Genomic DNA, 12810 nt, shown 5'->3' with positions numbered 1-12810 from the left:
TTGCTGAGGGAAAGGTCCTTGTTCAGAAAATTTATACGAAGGACAATCCAGTTAATATGCTTACGAAGCATGTTCCGGTTTACAAGTTCAAGCAGTGCTTGGACTTGGTTGGTGTTCATTGTTGGTGATTGCCCGTTGGGGCTTTTGTGAAGAAGGTGGAGCAAGTTTTGTTGGGACATGCCAAGGTGGAGATTTGTTAGTTTGGCAAGTCCCATAGTCCCACATCGGGAAAATCAGACTTGTTGTCTCGTCTTGGAACTATAAATAAGGGCCTGAGCTTTGATGTTAGATACACCACGAGAAGTACCACAGACACCACAAGAAGTACAGCAGGCATCACAAGAAAACCTGCTTTTGGTTTGAAGTCTTCTTGTTTAGTAAGCTGAAGGTGTTTTATGGCCTAGGAACATCTTCCTAAGGCATTTGTAAGTGTCCCTCTTTTATAGTAGTAATTTGCTCCTCTTTCTTCCGTGGATGTAGGTCAAAGTCATTTGACCGAACCACGTATATCTGGTGTTCTGGTGTTTTGTTTATTCTTGTCGCTTTTATTATTTCCGCTTTATTGTCTTTGTTGTGTTGCCAAAATATCTGGTGTCCTGGGCTAGCTCTAACACCAATCAACAAGTAAAACCGGATCTCGATCAACAATTTATCCACATATTTATTAGTTTAATATTTTGTCCATGTTATAGAATTTTTTTTTCTTTTGTGTTAAGCCCATCATGTCACTATAATCGAGGTTAATTATTTATTTAAATTTTTATTTTTTAAATTAACTAGAGCGTCGAAGAAATCTCATCGAAAACCACACTTGATGTCGGTTTTCATGCAGGTAGACCACCAAACGAACACTCGAGCTTCTCGTTCAATCACGGAGACTTACTTACACATGCGGATCCAAGTTTGATTTAGAGATCACCGACATCAACCAGGTTGGTAAGATGATGTTGGAGTTTGGTGTGTGCTGATAGGAGACGAGCAGGCATATGCTCTCGAGTGTCGTGGTAAGATTCTCCCGCACAAGTAATTTGCTGTTAGCTACTGAAACATGACAAGCTGGAGATGGTAGCTTGGATTCTTGGTGTCTCCTGTGAACCAAAGGTTGACACCAAACCTGTTATCCTTCCATCCCTCTTCATCAGTTGCCACACAATCGAATGATCTTCTCGGAACTCAAGAGAAACAATGGCTGAATCCGCTTCAGCAGCAAACCAGCCTTGCCATACCCGCTCCATCAGCTTGCCCTCGAGATCTCACCCTGCTGCACTCAGGGTAGAAGAAGAGCTGCACAAGTTAAGATCTTCTATGGCTTCACCCTCTTCGACGCCGGAGAAGATGTGTGACGGATTGAGGAGGCTCGAAGGCGTGTACGAGTCCGTCAACCAGCAGATCCTCATCCATCCACTGCAAAGGAGATGGGCGGAAGAAGAAACGGATGAGTGGTATCAGATTGTTGGTCGTGTGCAGCGCAGTGAAGGATCGCTTGACTGCCATGAGAGAGCACATCCGAGATCTTCAGCTGGCTCTTAGAAAGAAGGACGAGGCAGCGATCGTGCGGGAGGAACGCGGAGCAGGAGTTGTGGAATTGCTTCAGGTCATTGAAGCGCACGGAGGACAAACGGATGGATGAACATGACGACCTGCCGACGGCGATTAGGGTCTTGATGGAAGCGAAGGTGATCACCATTGCTCTCCTCCGGCTGGTGTCGTCTTTCTTGTCGATGCAGACAAGGCGGCCAAGGTCAAGCAGGTGGTCGTTTGTCTCCAAGGCGTTGACCAAGAGGAAGGAAGTCTAGATTGCATTTGCTGCAAGGATGTTGATGGTGAGAGGGCAAGGGCGGGCGCAAAGTCAACTGCAGAGGTTGGAAGTCAGCATCGAGGGGTTTGAGAGCGGATTGGAATGCCTCTTCAGGCAGCTGATCCAAAGTCGAGTCTCTCTGCTCAACATGCTTAGCTCATGAAGAAACTCATCCTATCTCGTGCCCTGCAGTCCAATGTAAATCCAATTTTTGTATACGGATTACACACGAAAAACAAACAGTTATAATTAACTCATCTGAATGCAAAGATTTCTAGTACGGTTTTGGCAATGAGTTCCACTTCAATCATAAGGCTGAAACATGGAAATGCTGGAAGTGAGACTGATTTCACCTGAAGCAGTAATAGTAGTAGGAAATGATGGCTGACCTGCTGTGTCATGCGTACCAATGCAAGAATCACATGGCAAACCATCATCTATATTGCCCTCGCGTCTGTTGCTGAGATTCTCGGTGTCTTTCCATCAAACTAAACTGCAGGTGTTATCATCGAGCATGTCAGTAATAAAAAAGATTATTAGTAAAAATGTAACCTAAACTTCCCTGTCATGTCGATCACTAAAAATCTTAAAACAAAACTGTGGCATGAGGTGTCTCACCTTTAAACAATTCTTGATGCCAAATTTGTTATAGAAATCTAATAGACGGGAAAAACTTTAACAAGGGGAATAATCACAATATATACCTTACAACAAAATTTTGAAGCCGACAACAGGCTGCCGCATGATGAAATACGAAAACTATAATTCGGCAAGGTAGATCGTACTTGCAAAGAAACAAAAGACCCTATCAACATGGTTTACCAGAATAAACTAGAAAAGGAAGACAACATCGTCCCATCATAGAAGAGTATACACAAGGTGCAACAGAGAAGAAGTTACAAGTTCTCTCAGAAGAAACCTGATTCAATGGCCCAAATAAAAGAATTTGATGAAAGAATTGGTTAAGCATTATAAACTGCTCAGTGTACAGAAAATCAGATCATCTTCTTAATCTGAGAGAAAATCCTCAAGCTCTGAATCCTCTGGCCTTGTGAATGGATTATAGTCCATGTCCGTACTATTAGACAAACTTTTACTAAATGGTGTATACTCTCCATAGTCCATGTCAGACCAGTCCGGCTCCTCATCAGTGTGATTGTATGTAGGCTCGCTGATAATGTGGCCTCTATTGCTTTTTTGATGTTGATCATCACCATTGGTCTGACTTAGTGAACCGGAATGTTTACCTCTCATTGCCTTAGTGGTCTCACATATGCAAGCTGATGGATTTTCATGAAATTCACCTCTACCTGGTCTAACCTCTTTTGGCTCCCCCAGAAATCCTCTCTGATAACTGTACACCTTCAAAGAAAATTGCTCCCAAGTCATGTTTGCACGGTTTAGAAACAATGAGTACAGCTTCTTAGCATTTGGTCTTAGGGTCCGCTTGTGCCCAAAGTATCTCCTGGTGAACATACCGGCAAAAGAAATGGAAATACTCTGAATATACAATACAACAAAAATTAGTCAATCATATAGAAGCAAAGCTTACCTTCGACCAGTCAGCATGCGAGCCATGTTACCATTGTTGTTTGCCACAAATGCATCACTTCCATCACATACAATAAAATCAAGGGCAGCCATGCGTGATGAGAACAAGGAGAATGGTTCCAATTCCTCCTTGCTGGCTAACGTCTCTTTGGAATGAAAATTGGGAAAGAGTGCTTTTAGAGGTGCCAATGATTCATCACCACCATATATTTCACCAGACGCAACATATATGTGAACATCATTTCCATAGCCCAATGCCCTCAGCATGAGTCCTACCTCTTCAGGTGTTAGTGGGCATCTTCCTTGCCTCCGTGCCTTGTCAGGGTTACTTATCTACTCATGGTTTAGAATGACACTCAGGCACCAAAAGGGCAGCCATGTTTTTAAAAGATCAGGAATTATTGTTTCACTTACATGTAAAGTTTTCCACCTCTTGCGTATTGCACCAAGTTCTTTCCTTTCCTTCTCCCCTCCACCGTAATAGCATCCTGAGAAGGCAAGCATATCTGGTTCATATCTGCAATAAACCAACAGAGATACGAGTCACTGTCTCAACTTCCAGCACCCCACAAGCCTTCATTCATGCAACAATGTACAACAGACAAATCTTCAACTGGGGAAAAAAAGGCTGGGTTGGGTCAAAACATGCTAGGTTGGGATGACAGGACAAGACATGTTTTATGTTATCTTATAGCAAAAAAGAAAGTTGGTTGGGGGAATTCAGGTTGGGTTGAACTGTACCCTAAAGGAAATGTATATTTGACATAAAACCAACCCAACCTGCCAGCAGGCCAAGACCTCTAAAGATAGACCCAACAACACAGGTCCATTTTGAACCAAGTTCACCTGATAGGTTCAAATCATCATTCCCATCCATATCTTTTGAGGCCTTGAAACCATATATTAAGCAATGGTATAGTAACAATTATATTTGTAGTAATAACCTCAAAATATAATTAATAATTTTTTTAAAAAAAATCCACAAATCCAAACTTGTCTCCACAACATTGAGGCCTTGAAACCATATATATAGTAACAATGCCACTTGTAGTAATAACCTCAAAATGTAATTAATAAAAAATAAAAAAAATCCACAAATCCAAACTTTCTCCACAGCATTGATTAATATAAATTGGGCTCGGTAATATACCACACCAACTTCATTAATCAACATAGCTAGCATCAAATTATGGAGCTTGTTGATACAACTTGCTCAAAGTGATTGTGGCAAGAAAACAGAGCATTCTAGTCATACAATTATCATTCTAACAAAGCACCATGCACAAAGACAAGAAACAATTTTTCTCTAAGCTAAACGTATGACCAAAATAAACATGATCAAGTTCAAGCTTTACCTTAGATGAAGGGCAATGAAATGCTTGCCTTTTTCCTTCATTCGACGAATCAACTTGTCACCCATGTCTTGTATTGGGTGAGTAAATTTCAGAGCATGATAATTAACTCTACATCTCAGCTTCTGCAAATCAGTTTCCAACTTGTTGGCAAGCCTGTAATCGAACTTTGTCAGCTGAACAACCTGCATATCATGGACAATAATTTCACTTCAGGATTGCAATAAACATCCATGCTATTTGCCATCTCAATACCTACAAAATTGCCTACTTGTGTCTATAATAGCTCATTTCTATGTTTTCTGCATTGAGTTAATTTGAAAATTTAATGTTAGTATTCATAATGTATAGAGCTCCCCAGGTGTAATTCTGCATCTTTTCCTATAAGCAGAAGAATAAAACTAATAAAAACTTGAGGCTTTTATTTAAATATATGACATTAGTCAAGCAATAATTGCTCGAGTGCTTGTGTGACAAGGTAAGATTTTCTATGGATAATGTATGATAGTTTCTTAAAATAGAATTTTTTTTACTGTGTCAATCTTGAAGTTATAGATATCACAATCTAAATTGTTGACCAATGGAGTCAGCTGCTACCTTGAGAAGCTATCATTAATAGAGTCAGCCAATATCAATGCTCGTGACTTACATGCTTCTTCAGAAGAACAGGTAAGACCCGGTTTTGGTAACATCTTGGAGTACACTTCCGTGGAACACGCATAGTGTATGGACCCCTGAAAGGCTTCCCTCCCTTTTTTGGGAGTTCTTTTATAATTTTAACATCTTTTGATAGAAATGAGATGAACCAGTTAACATCAAAAATGTCGCCGAAATTGCTGTTGGATGTAGCATCACAAACAATCACAATATTTTTCCATTTAAGTTAGCAAGACAATATTACATTAACTAAAATTCTCTTGAAAATTCAACCTAGGGTTTTGAAGAGAACCTGGCATCCTTCCAGAAAGATCTCTGGTCCAGCTTCGGAACAACAAGGGTGGCATTAAGAATCCTAGCTGCAACCACAGCATCTGTTATCTGGAACGTGTCACAGTTTTCCATCAATGATCTAGTGTTACAGCCTAATTAATTAAAGCAGCATGCTGCTAAATGTGCCACAAGTTATTCCAAGTCATCATTTTAATCAAGCTGATCTGCACCTTGATAACAGCAGAAAAGCAAAACAAGTTGTTTATACAAGTAGCATTTGCAGTTTTGCATTCATTAAAATCTCCAATACAAAATTACCGCTCTGCAGTGAAAACATTTCTAGAAGTATTATAAATCAAGGAAGAAACCATAATAAGACAATCGAGGTTTTTCAAATAGCTGCAAAATGAATGTTGCTATTTGGGCATTTAATTACTGTTGTCACTCAAAAGATTCTTTGCGACTGCCCAATCCAATAACTTCCCAAAATAGCACATCCTGTGTTAAAATACCTACTGCAATTTCTGTTATAAGAAGGGAGAAAAAAGAGAAATTGTCGGGTGCCAAGTCATGACCATCACTTGCAGCAGAATCATCTATAGGCAACTATTACAAGCCTTCAAAGTAACAGACAACGAAAAACAAAACTAAAGTAAAAAAAGAAAAGGAAGATATTGTTATTTGTTGACAAGGGAAATAAACATAAACAACATGTTAGTTTACGATCATATATGGAACATAATACATAATCTTCTCAATAAATAAATTAAGCCAAAGAGCCAAACAAACATAATTTCCAATTATGTTCTGAAAAGAGAAATAAAAGATCCCTTTACCCTGCTCATCTCATATTTATAAGAGAGACATCAGAGCCAAGATCTAAAATTGTGTTGCAAAATTTCCAGTTTGTCCGTTAAATTTGTTCGCTTAAGGTAAGTCTTTCATGAATGCTGTTTTATCACTCAAAAAGTGCAAGATATATGCCAAATCAAAGCCAAACTTCTCCAGATATTCATCAAATAGCTCTCGTTCAAGCTTTTTGTTATTTTTTAGCCATATCATCGATTTCCATATACTAAGTTTTGTGTTTGCAGATTTGAACATTAAGCATGCTCATTTAGTTAATGTCAAATTCGAAACAGTCTTAAGCTCCCACCCTAGCAACATTAGAAATGCTACTCCTGGTATGAGCTATCCAATGCTTTGCATACGATGATACAAATAAAGGCACTGTGAACTTTGGTCATTTCACTGATGCAATTCCTAACACATCTGCTCTATCTAAAAGGGGAACCTGATTTATCATTAGAAATGCTACTCCTGGTAATGAGTTATCCAGTGCTTTGCATATGATGATACAAATAAAGGCACTGTGAACTTCGGTCTTTTCACTGATGCAATTCCTAACACATCTAACCTATCTAAAACGGAAACATAATAAATCATCAGGGAAATATAAACAAAATACCCTATACATGCCAAATATCAACATATTTTTACTTCCAAGAGCATTTGCATCATTCAGGAACTAGCAGGTTACTTTAGTGCTTGTATTGACCCATCTTAAAGTCAGAATATTCAAAAACAATACATAAGCATAATAATCGATCTGTCTAATGCAACATATTAGTTCTCCGCTTCAGCTTTGTAAATTTTTCCTATGATGAACAGATATTTCATACATCACATGCTAGTAAATTAGAAACATCAGATAGATAATTAAACAGCACTACTGCCTTTGGAATTCACGAAAAGGAGCACACTAGGAAAGAAATATGGTATCTACCATAACTTGTCTCGAAATTGTGGTAATTATTTGATTTTGTTTCAGAAAAACATATAACTAAAGCAACAGAAAGACTTGGGACTTCTATCCTTTTCAAGTTCATGAAATCTAGTGATGCTATTGTGATTATTATTTTGGGATAAGTATACAAATAGCATTCCTGAAATAACTCATGATGACCAGACTTAACAGTTTAAGCAAGAAAACAATCATGTTAGCTCATAAACAAGCAAATTGTGCTATGTATGAGTCCATGGGTTATTTTCTTTTGTTGCTAGGCACTCTATTGCCAACAAGCAAGCTGTCATGCTAGACAAAATTGAAGCTGACATTTGAACCAAGACTCCCTTAAATGCTCTTTTTTTGGATCAACGGCTTGCTCAAATTAGCTTGAACAGATCTAAGACAAATTTCTGGTTATTCTAAGATCGACCATTAGAACTGAACTAAGTTTTCAAATTAAAAATCATCACATAACAGTAGGGACTGAAATTGCAACAACTAATACCAGGTGATATTAGTCTACAGAAAAGGTGATGCCAAAAAGAATTGTTGAGAGAAAACTATACACCAAAATTGCTTTTGATGAATCAAAAATTCACCTACCAAGAGAATGTCCTTCCTATGATTCCTTAACTGATAAGTCAGAATTCATTTAGTTTCAAGTATGACAACCACATGTAGAACTTTCTCAGACCTGGACAGTTTCTATTTCATACCAAAAATGAAACCCTATATGCAAACAAAATTTGCTGCCTCTGAAACAAATTTTGTAGTGAAAAATAGGGCAAACAACTCACCCCTGTTCTCTGTTGATTTAAGCCTCCACTAGTTCCAATCATCAAATACCTATCTCGACGAGTGACAGCTTCAGCTGCTGCAAGATCCAAGGAGAAAATTCTACATAACTTGGAACTTTGTTTAGCTTGCAACATTCATAAAGGCATCACAAAAACATAAAATTTTCTTGACAAGATAGAATTTGTCCTATTACTATTTACGTATATGGAACAACGCTAGCTACATATAGTTTGCACACCTGGAAACTTAATGCTGGCGTTGCTACATCCGACGTAGTACTTGGACAGCTTCGAACCCCAGAGACCATTCTTAGAGCTCCCTCCGCCATTCTTAACGAACCGAATGAGAGACAAAGAAAGAAAGGAAGACAGAAATATCATATGGGTTGTCAAATATTCTTTCCAGTTAACAAATTTCCATGTAAATGAGGAAACGTAAACCTACACGAACCGGAACACGAAAGGATTCGCCGGTGGTAGCATCCCTCCGTACTGCTGCATCACGAGAAATCTTGGGCTACGATTGGGAAAAATCGGAGAGGACGGAGTTAGAGGAAGAGATTTTGATCCTAATAAAATGTCAAAAGGGAAGAGGAAGGGGAGGGTTGCAGGTAAACCTTGCGAACCGGGGAGGGATCCGAGTGGCGTAGTCGGTGGCCGGAGACGGAAGGGTGGTCGAGGAAGGGCGGAGGGGCGAGGTAGGAGAGGAGGGCGAGAGCGAGGAGGAGGATCGCAACGGCGGTGGAGAGGAGGGAGACGGCGGAGGCCGCCGGGATCGGGCATCGGAGGGGGTGGTGGCGCCGCCGCGGGAGACGCATCGCCCGCCGCCGACTTCGTTGCTCCCTTCTCCTCCCGTGCTTGCGACCTCCTCTAATCTATCTATCTATCTATCGCCAGGTCCCTGTGTCGAAATCGCGAGTGTGGAGGACAGCATTCGGAGACACGGCGGGCGGATGCATCGGCCGGAAGCGGTAGTAGTTAAATGACCGGAGTGTCTGTGGCTTATCCTTCTTTTTACCCTTTCTTTTTTTCTTTTCCTTTCTCTTTTTTAATTTATTTTATTCTTCTTTTGGTCATTATGTTGTCGGTGGCTTTTGGTAAGATAAAAAAAGAAAAAATATTTTATAATAATAATAATATTAATATTAAAAATAAATCCGATATCAAATTATTATTATTTCTTGGTCATTTACCAGCCTACATTAATAAGCCCATGGGCTAGGCCCAGAACATCAAAATTAGTTATCTCCTCGGCGTTTCGGCTCACGTGACAAGCCGTCACCGACGTCTTCGAGCGGAACCAAATGCATGTGGAACCCACTAAGTCAAACGAGGTCAACAATTTCTTCTCCCCTACCCTACCCTACCCGCTGAAAACAAGTATGACAGCTGCAAGTAACAGAGGAGAAGAAAAAGAACATGTCTGTCTTCAAAACACAAATCTTTTGGTTTTCGGGTTGATTTACGCAACCACTGTAGTTGAGCTTGGCAACATGTTTCACTTGTCGCTACAATCAAGGTCAGCATAATCAACAGGCACATGAGGAAGAAACCATTCAGCTATAAACTTCTTCTTCCTCCTCGGGTTAAATCCCATGTCTCGACAAAGCAGATCATTATACCAGATGTTAATGCCGCCGATGCATGATCCTCTAAAATGCTTGTGATTGTATCGTTTCATGTACTTCTCCCACTCCAGCACGTTCTTCTCCATGCATCGTATGCTTGGGAGCCTGAAACGACCATCCAGGAAATGGCTTATCCATTTACTTCTCATATCCGAAGCATGAAGATTTGCCAAACTCTCCGAGTACCCGATAATTGCTAGTTGGGGAATTCGCGGATGGATGCATTCTCTGTCACAAAATAAGATTCCAAGAATTATCGGTCGTCCAAATCGCCGAAAACACTTATCGAGTTCATATGCTTACAAAAAATGCATCTTTTTGCTTAGCAATCGTGATATAGTAATGGAAGGCGAAGAAAGGAGAGACAGACCTGTAGAGAGGAATAGTGGTGTTTGATGAGCCTGCCACAATCTGTTGAAACCATTTGGATGTGAAGATGTCTCTGAGCTTCTGGTCTCCTTTGAATCCAGTAGCAAATATCGCCAAGTCCGACTCCACTAGTTCACCTTCGCCGTCTATGGATAACCCATTCTTACAGAAGCTAAAAGTCTGTGGTCTCTTCAGAACGATGCTCCCTTCTTCCACTTTATCGTAGAACTTTTCAGGCATTAATGTAATCAAACAAGAAGTGACTGATTGGAAGAAGCTATGTTCTGGTACCATTCCATGTTTTTGCAATGGCATTTTCCATTTGAAGTACATTTCTGCGATTTTTGAGAATAGCCATCTCTGAAGCACGACAATCAACAGAGTTGAATTTTAGTTCCAAACGAATTGTTGCGCTACAAGCAATCCATAGTTACTTTTCAGAGAGCAAACAAAGGAGTTACTTTCAGAACCAACCTCCCATAGCCCGGCAAAGCGCACACAGCAGTAGAAAGAAGAAATAGAAGCATGCAATGATAAAGAAGAGGCAAGTGCGGTTTTCTTCCAGTAAATGTCATATGGCGTACTAATTGTGCTTAGTTCTTCACTACTGTTGTACATTCACAACATATTCTATCTTGACATTTAGTGCACATGAATGGTCAACCGTTGTGCAGCTTAATTACACTCTGTATTTGAGGGAAAAAAAACAATGCAATTAAATGGGTAATGAAAAGCATAGCTGAATTATGCTGTGTGATGAGTCATGAAAGTGATCTTATGCAATTCAGTGCAATTAAATGGGTGGGTAATGAAAAAAACAATGCAATGCAATTAAACAAAATAATGCTAAATCATCTTATGCACCTTTTTATCGGTTCACTGAGTCATGAAAGTGATCTCAATGTCTACCAACAGCTGAACTATGCAGTGTAACAATTAGCAATGAAAGAACATATCTTCTTTGCTTTTTTGATCACATCAATGCATAAAATACGTAATCTCAATGTCATCATCCAATAGCTGAACTTTGCAGTGTAAAAAAAATAGATTTTAATAGCGACTAAAAAATCATGCTAAATCATCTTCTTCACTTTTTCATCAGTTTGATGCAAAGAAAGAGTGATCTTAATTAATGTCAACCGGCGGCAATTAATGTTACCAGAGGTGCCAAGAAGGTGGCCAGGAGACTCAGCAGAACTCCTTCCCCGGGCTTGTGAAGGAGAAGTTCTGAGAAGCGACTGCGGTAGAAATATTCGTAGAGAGGAAACCTTTCGATAGCAGATTCATAAACCATCCAACGCTTGGTTCGAAGCATCATCGTGCATGGCAAGTCAACGCCTGGACACAAGAAACAGAGTGAGCGAAATAATATCAGTGGTTGAAATTCTAAACCTCTCACCATTGACATCTGCGCACTCTGATGCGATGTCAAATGCTGATTTCCCTGAACCGAAGACTATGATTCGCTTTCCCTTGATAAGAGCAGCAGCAGTGGGGTTCGCCAAGTTGAAGTAGTCCATTGAGTGCATGACCTCTCCGTCGAACACTTCAGGTCCCTTCTCTGGTGGGAAACTTGGGAAATTTGGGACGCCGCTAAATCTCCCAATGCATAGGATCAGGAAATCCGCTCGATAAATCTAGCATACATACGAGGAATGCTCTAAGAATTGTGGTGATATGAGGACTCCAATGGATGCTACGATGTACTGCGGTGCACAATTTGGTCTGAATACTGAGTTGTTACCTCGGTGGAGTCATGGCCCTTGTGCTGCACGGCGACGTGCCACTCGCCTTTGGCGGCGCCACCGAAGGCCGCGCCGTTGCCGGCCCATAGCTCCCATGCCGCCATCTCCTCCTCGGACGCGCCCACGTACTCGACCGCGACCACCCTGGACTCGAACTTGATCCAGCGGAGGAGATCGAAGTGGCGCGCGTACGACTCCAGGTACCCCAGCACCTGCTCGTGCCGGGGGCACGTCTCCGTGACGCCCGCCGGCCACGGGAAGTCGGTGAACCGGTATTCCCAGTTGGGGGACTGGAGCCTGGTGGAGGCCAGGGTGTGCGCCCAGAGGCCGCCGACGCCAGCCTCGGCCTCGAAGACGACGGGGCAGAAGCCGCGCTCCAACACGTGCTTGCAGGCCGCCAGGCCGCTGATGCCCGCCCCCACGATAACCACCCGCTTCTTCTCCATCCCTCTCGCGCGATCTCGAGGACGGAAGGAAGGATTTGGAGGACTTGCTCGTGTCCAAGACACGCTATATAACAGGGAAAGATCGAGGCTTACGGCGGGTTGAATGGTACGATTTTAATATTAGAAATGATCCCATATTTTGACATCTCAAAATTCAACCCCCCTTCCTCTCTAAAATTAAAAAAAAAAAAAAATCGACGACTGTTTTTAAACCACGTGATAATATGATTTTAATACTAGAAATGGGACCCACACGCTCTCATTTCAATCACCCTTTGATGAAAAAGAGAACTCATCCCTCCTAATTTCAATCCACCTAAATCCAAAGAGAATATCTTATATTTTGTTTTTGATTGAAAAGAAAGTTTTAGGATGACATATTAAGACTACCATATGATTATTTTT

General features: G+C 40.9%; 2 protein-coding genes across 5 annotated transcripts; both read right to left on the bottom strand.

The window, feature by feature from the left end:
• Positions 1–2599: 2599 nt before the first annotated feature.
• On the bottom strand, positions 2600–9211 carry LOC135583612 (O-fucosyltransferase 16-like). 4 transcript variants are annotated; one of them, XM_065099321.1, is made up of 10 exons: positions 8835–9211; positions 8663–8734; positions 8457–8547; positions 8218–8294; positions 5651–5739; positions 5351–5537; positions 4705–4886; positions 3764–3866; positions 3351–3682; positions 2600–3263 (listed from the first exon to the last, which is right to left on the bottom strand). In XM_065099321.1, exons 1-10 carry the CDS (start codon positions 9033–9035, stop codon positions 2807–2809), a joined length of 1791 nt encoding a protein of 596 aa, XP_064955393.1. In that variant the 5' UTR covers positions 9036–9211; the 3' UTR covers positions 2600–2806. The 4 variants fall into 4 exon arrangements, with proteins under 4 accessions (XP_064955393.1, XP_064955394.1, XP_064955396.1 ...); XM_065099322.1 differs by having other exon boundaries at positions 8218–8291; XM_065099324.1 differs by having other exon boundaries at positions 8218–8291; positions 8669–8734.
• Positions 9212–9715: 504 nt separating this feature from the next.
• On the bottom strand, positions 9716–12411 carry LOC135607547 (probable flavin-containing monooxygenase 1). The gene is made up of 5 exons (XM_065099484.1): positions 11959–12411; positions 11614–11851; positions 11374–11552; positions 10216–10574; positions 9716–10073 (listed from the first exon to the last, which is right to left on the bottom strand). The coding sequence occupies exons 1-5, from the start codon at positions 12403–12405 to the stop codon at positions 9716–9718; spliced, it is 1581 nt and encodes a 526-aa protein (XP_064955556.1). The 5' UTR covers positions 12406–12411.
• Between the last annotated feature and the right edge of the window lie 399 nt (positions 12412–12810).

Source organism: Musa acuminata, chromosome BXJ2-3 (genome assembly GCF_036884655.1).
Source record: "Musa acuminata AAA Group cultivar baxijiao chromosome BXJ2-3, Cavendish_Baxijiao_AAA, whole genome shotgun sequence".
NCBI lineage: Eukaryota > Viridiplantae > Streptophyta > Magnoliopsida > Zingiberales > Musaceae > Musa > Musa acuminata.
Note: the sequence above shows the minus strand (reverse complement) of the source record. Positions and strands in the feature narration are given on the sequence as shown.

Excerpts from the sequence above, each read along its gene's own strand:
- LOC135583612 (XM_065099321.1), bottom strand. The coding sequence starts at position 9,035 with ATGCGTCTCCCGCGGCGGCGCCACCACCCCCTCCGATGCCCGATCCCG. Across the intron at positions 8,735-8,834 it reads ATCCCTCCCCGGTTCGCAAG|CCCAAGATTTCTCGTGATGC; the intron begins GTTTACCTGCAA and ends TCCCAATCGTAG. Across the intron at positions 8,548-8,662 it reads CCTTTCGTGTTCCGGTTCGT|AATGGCGGAGGGAGCTCTAA; the intron begins GTAGGTTTACGT and ends CGGTTCGTTAAG.
- LOC135607547 (XM_065099484.1), bottom strand. The coding sequence starts at position 12,405 with ATGGAGAAGAAGCGGGTGGTTATCGTGGGGGCGGGCATCAGCGGCCTG. Across the intron at positions 10,575-11,373 it reads CCACCTTCTTGGCACCTCTG|AGATGGCTATTCTCAAAAAT; the intron begins GTAACATTAATT and ends GTCGTGCTTCAG. Across the intron at positions 10,074-10,215 it reads ACCACTATTCCTCTCTACAG|AGAATGCATCCATCCGCGAA; the intron begins GTCTGTCTCTCC and ends ATTTTGTGACAG.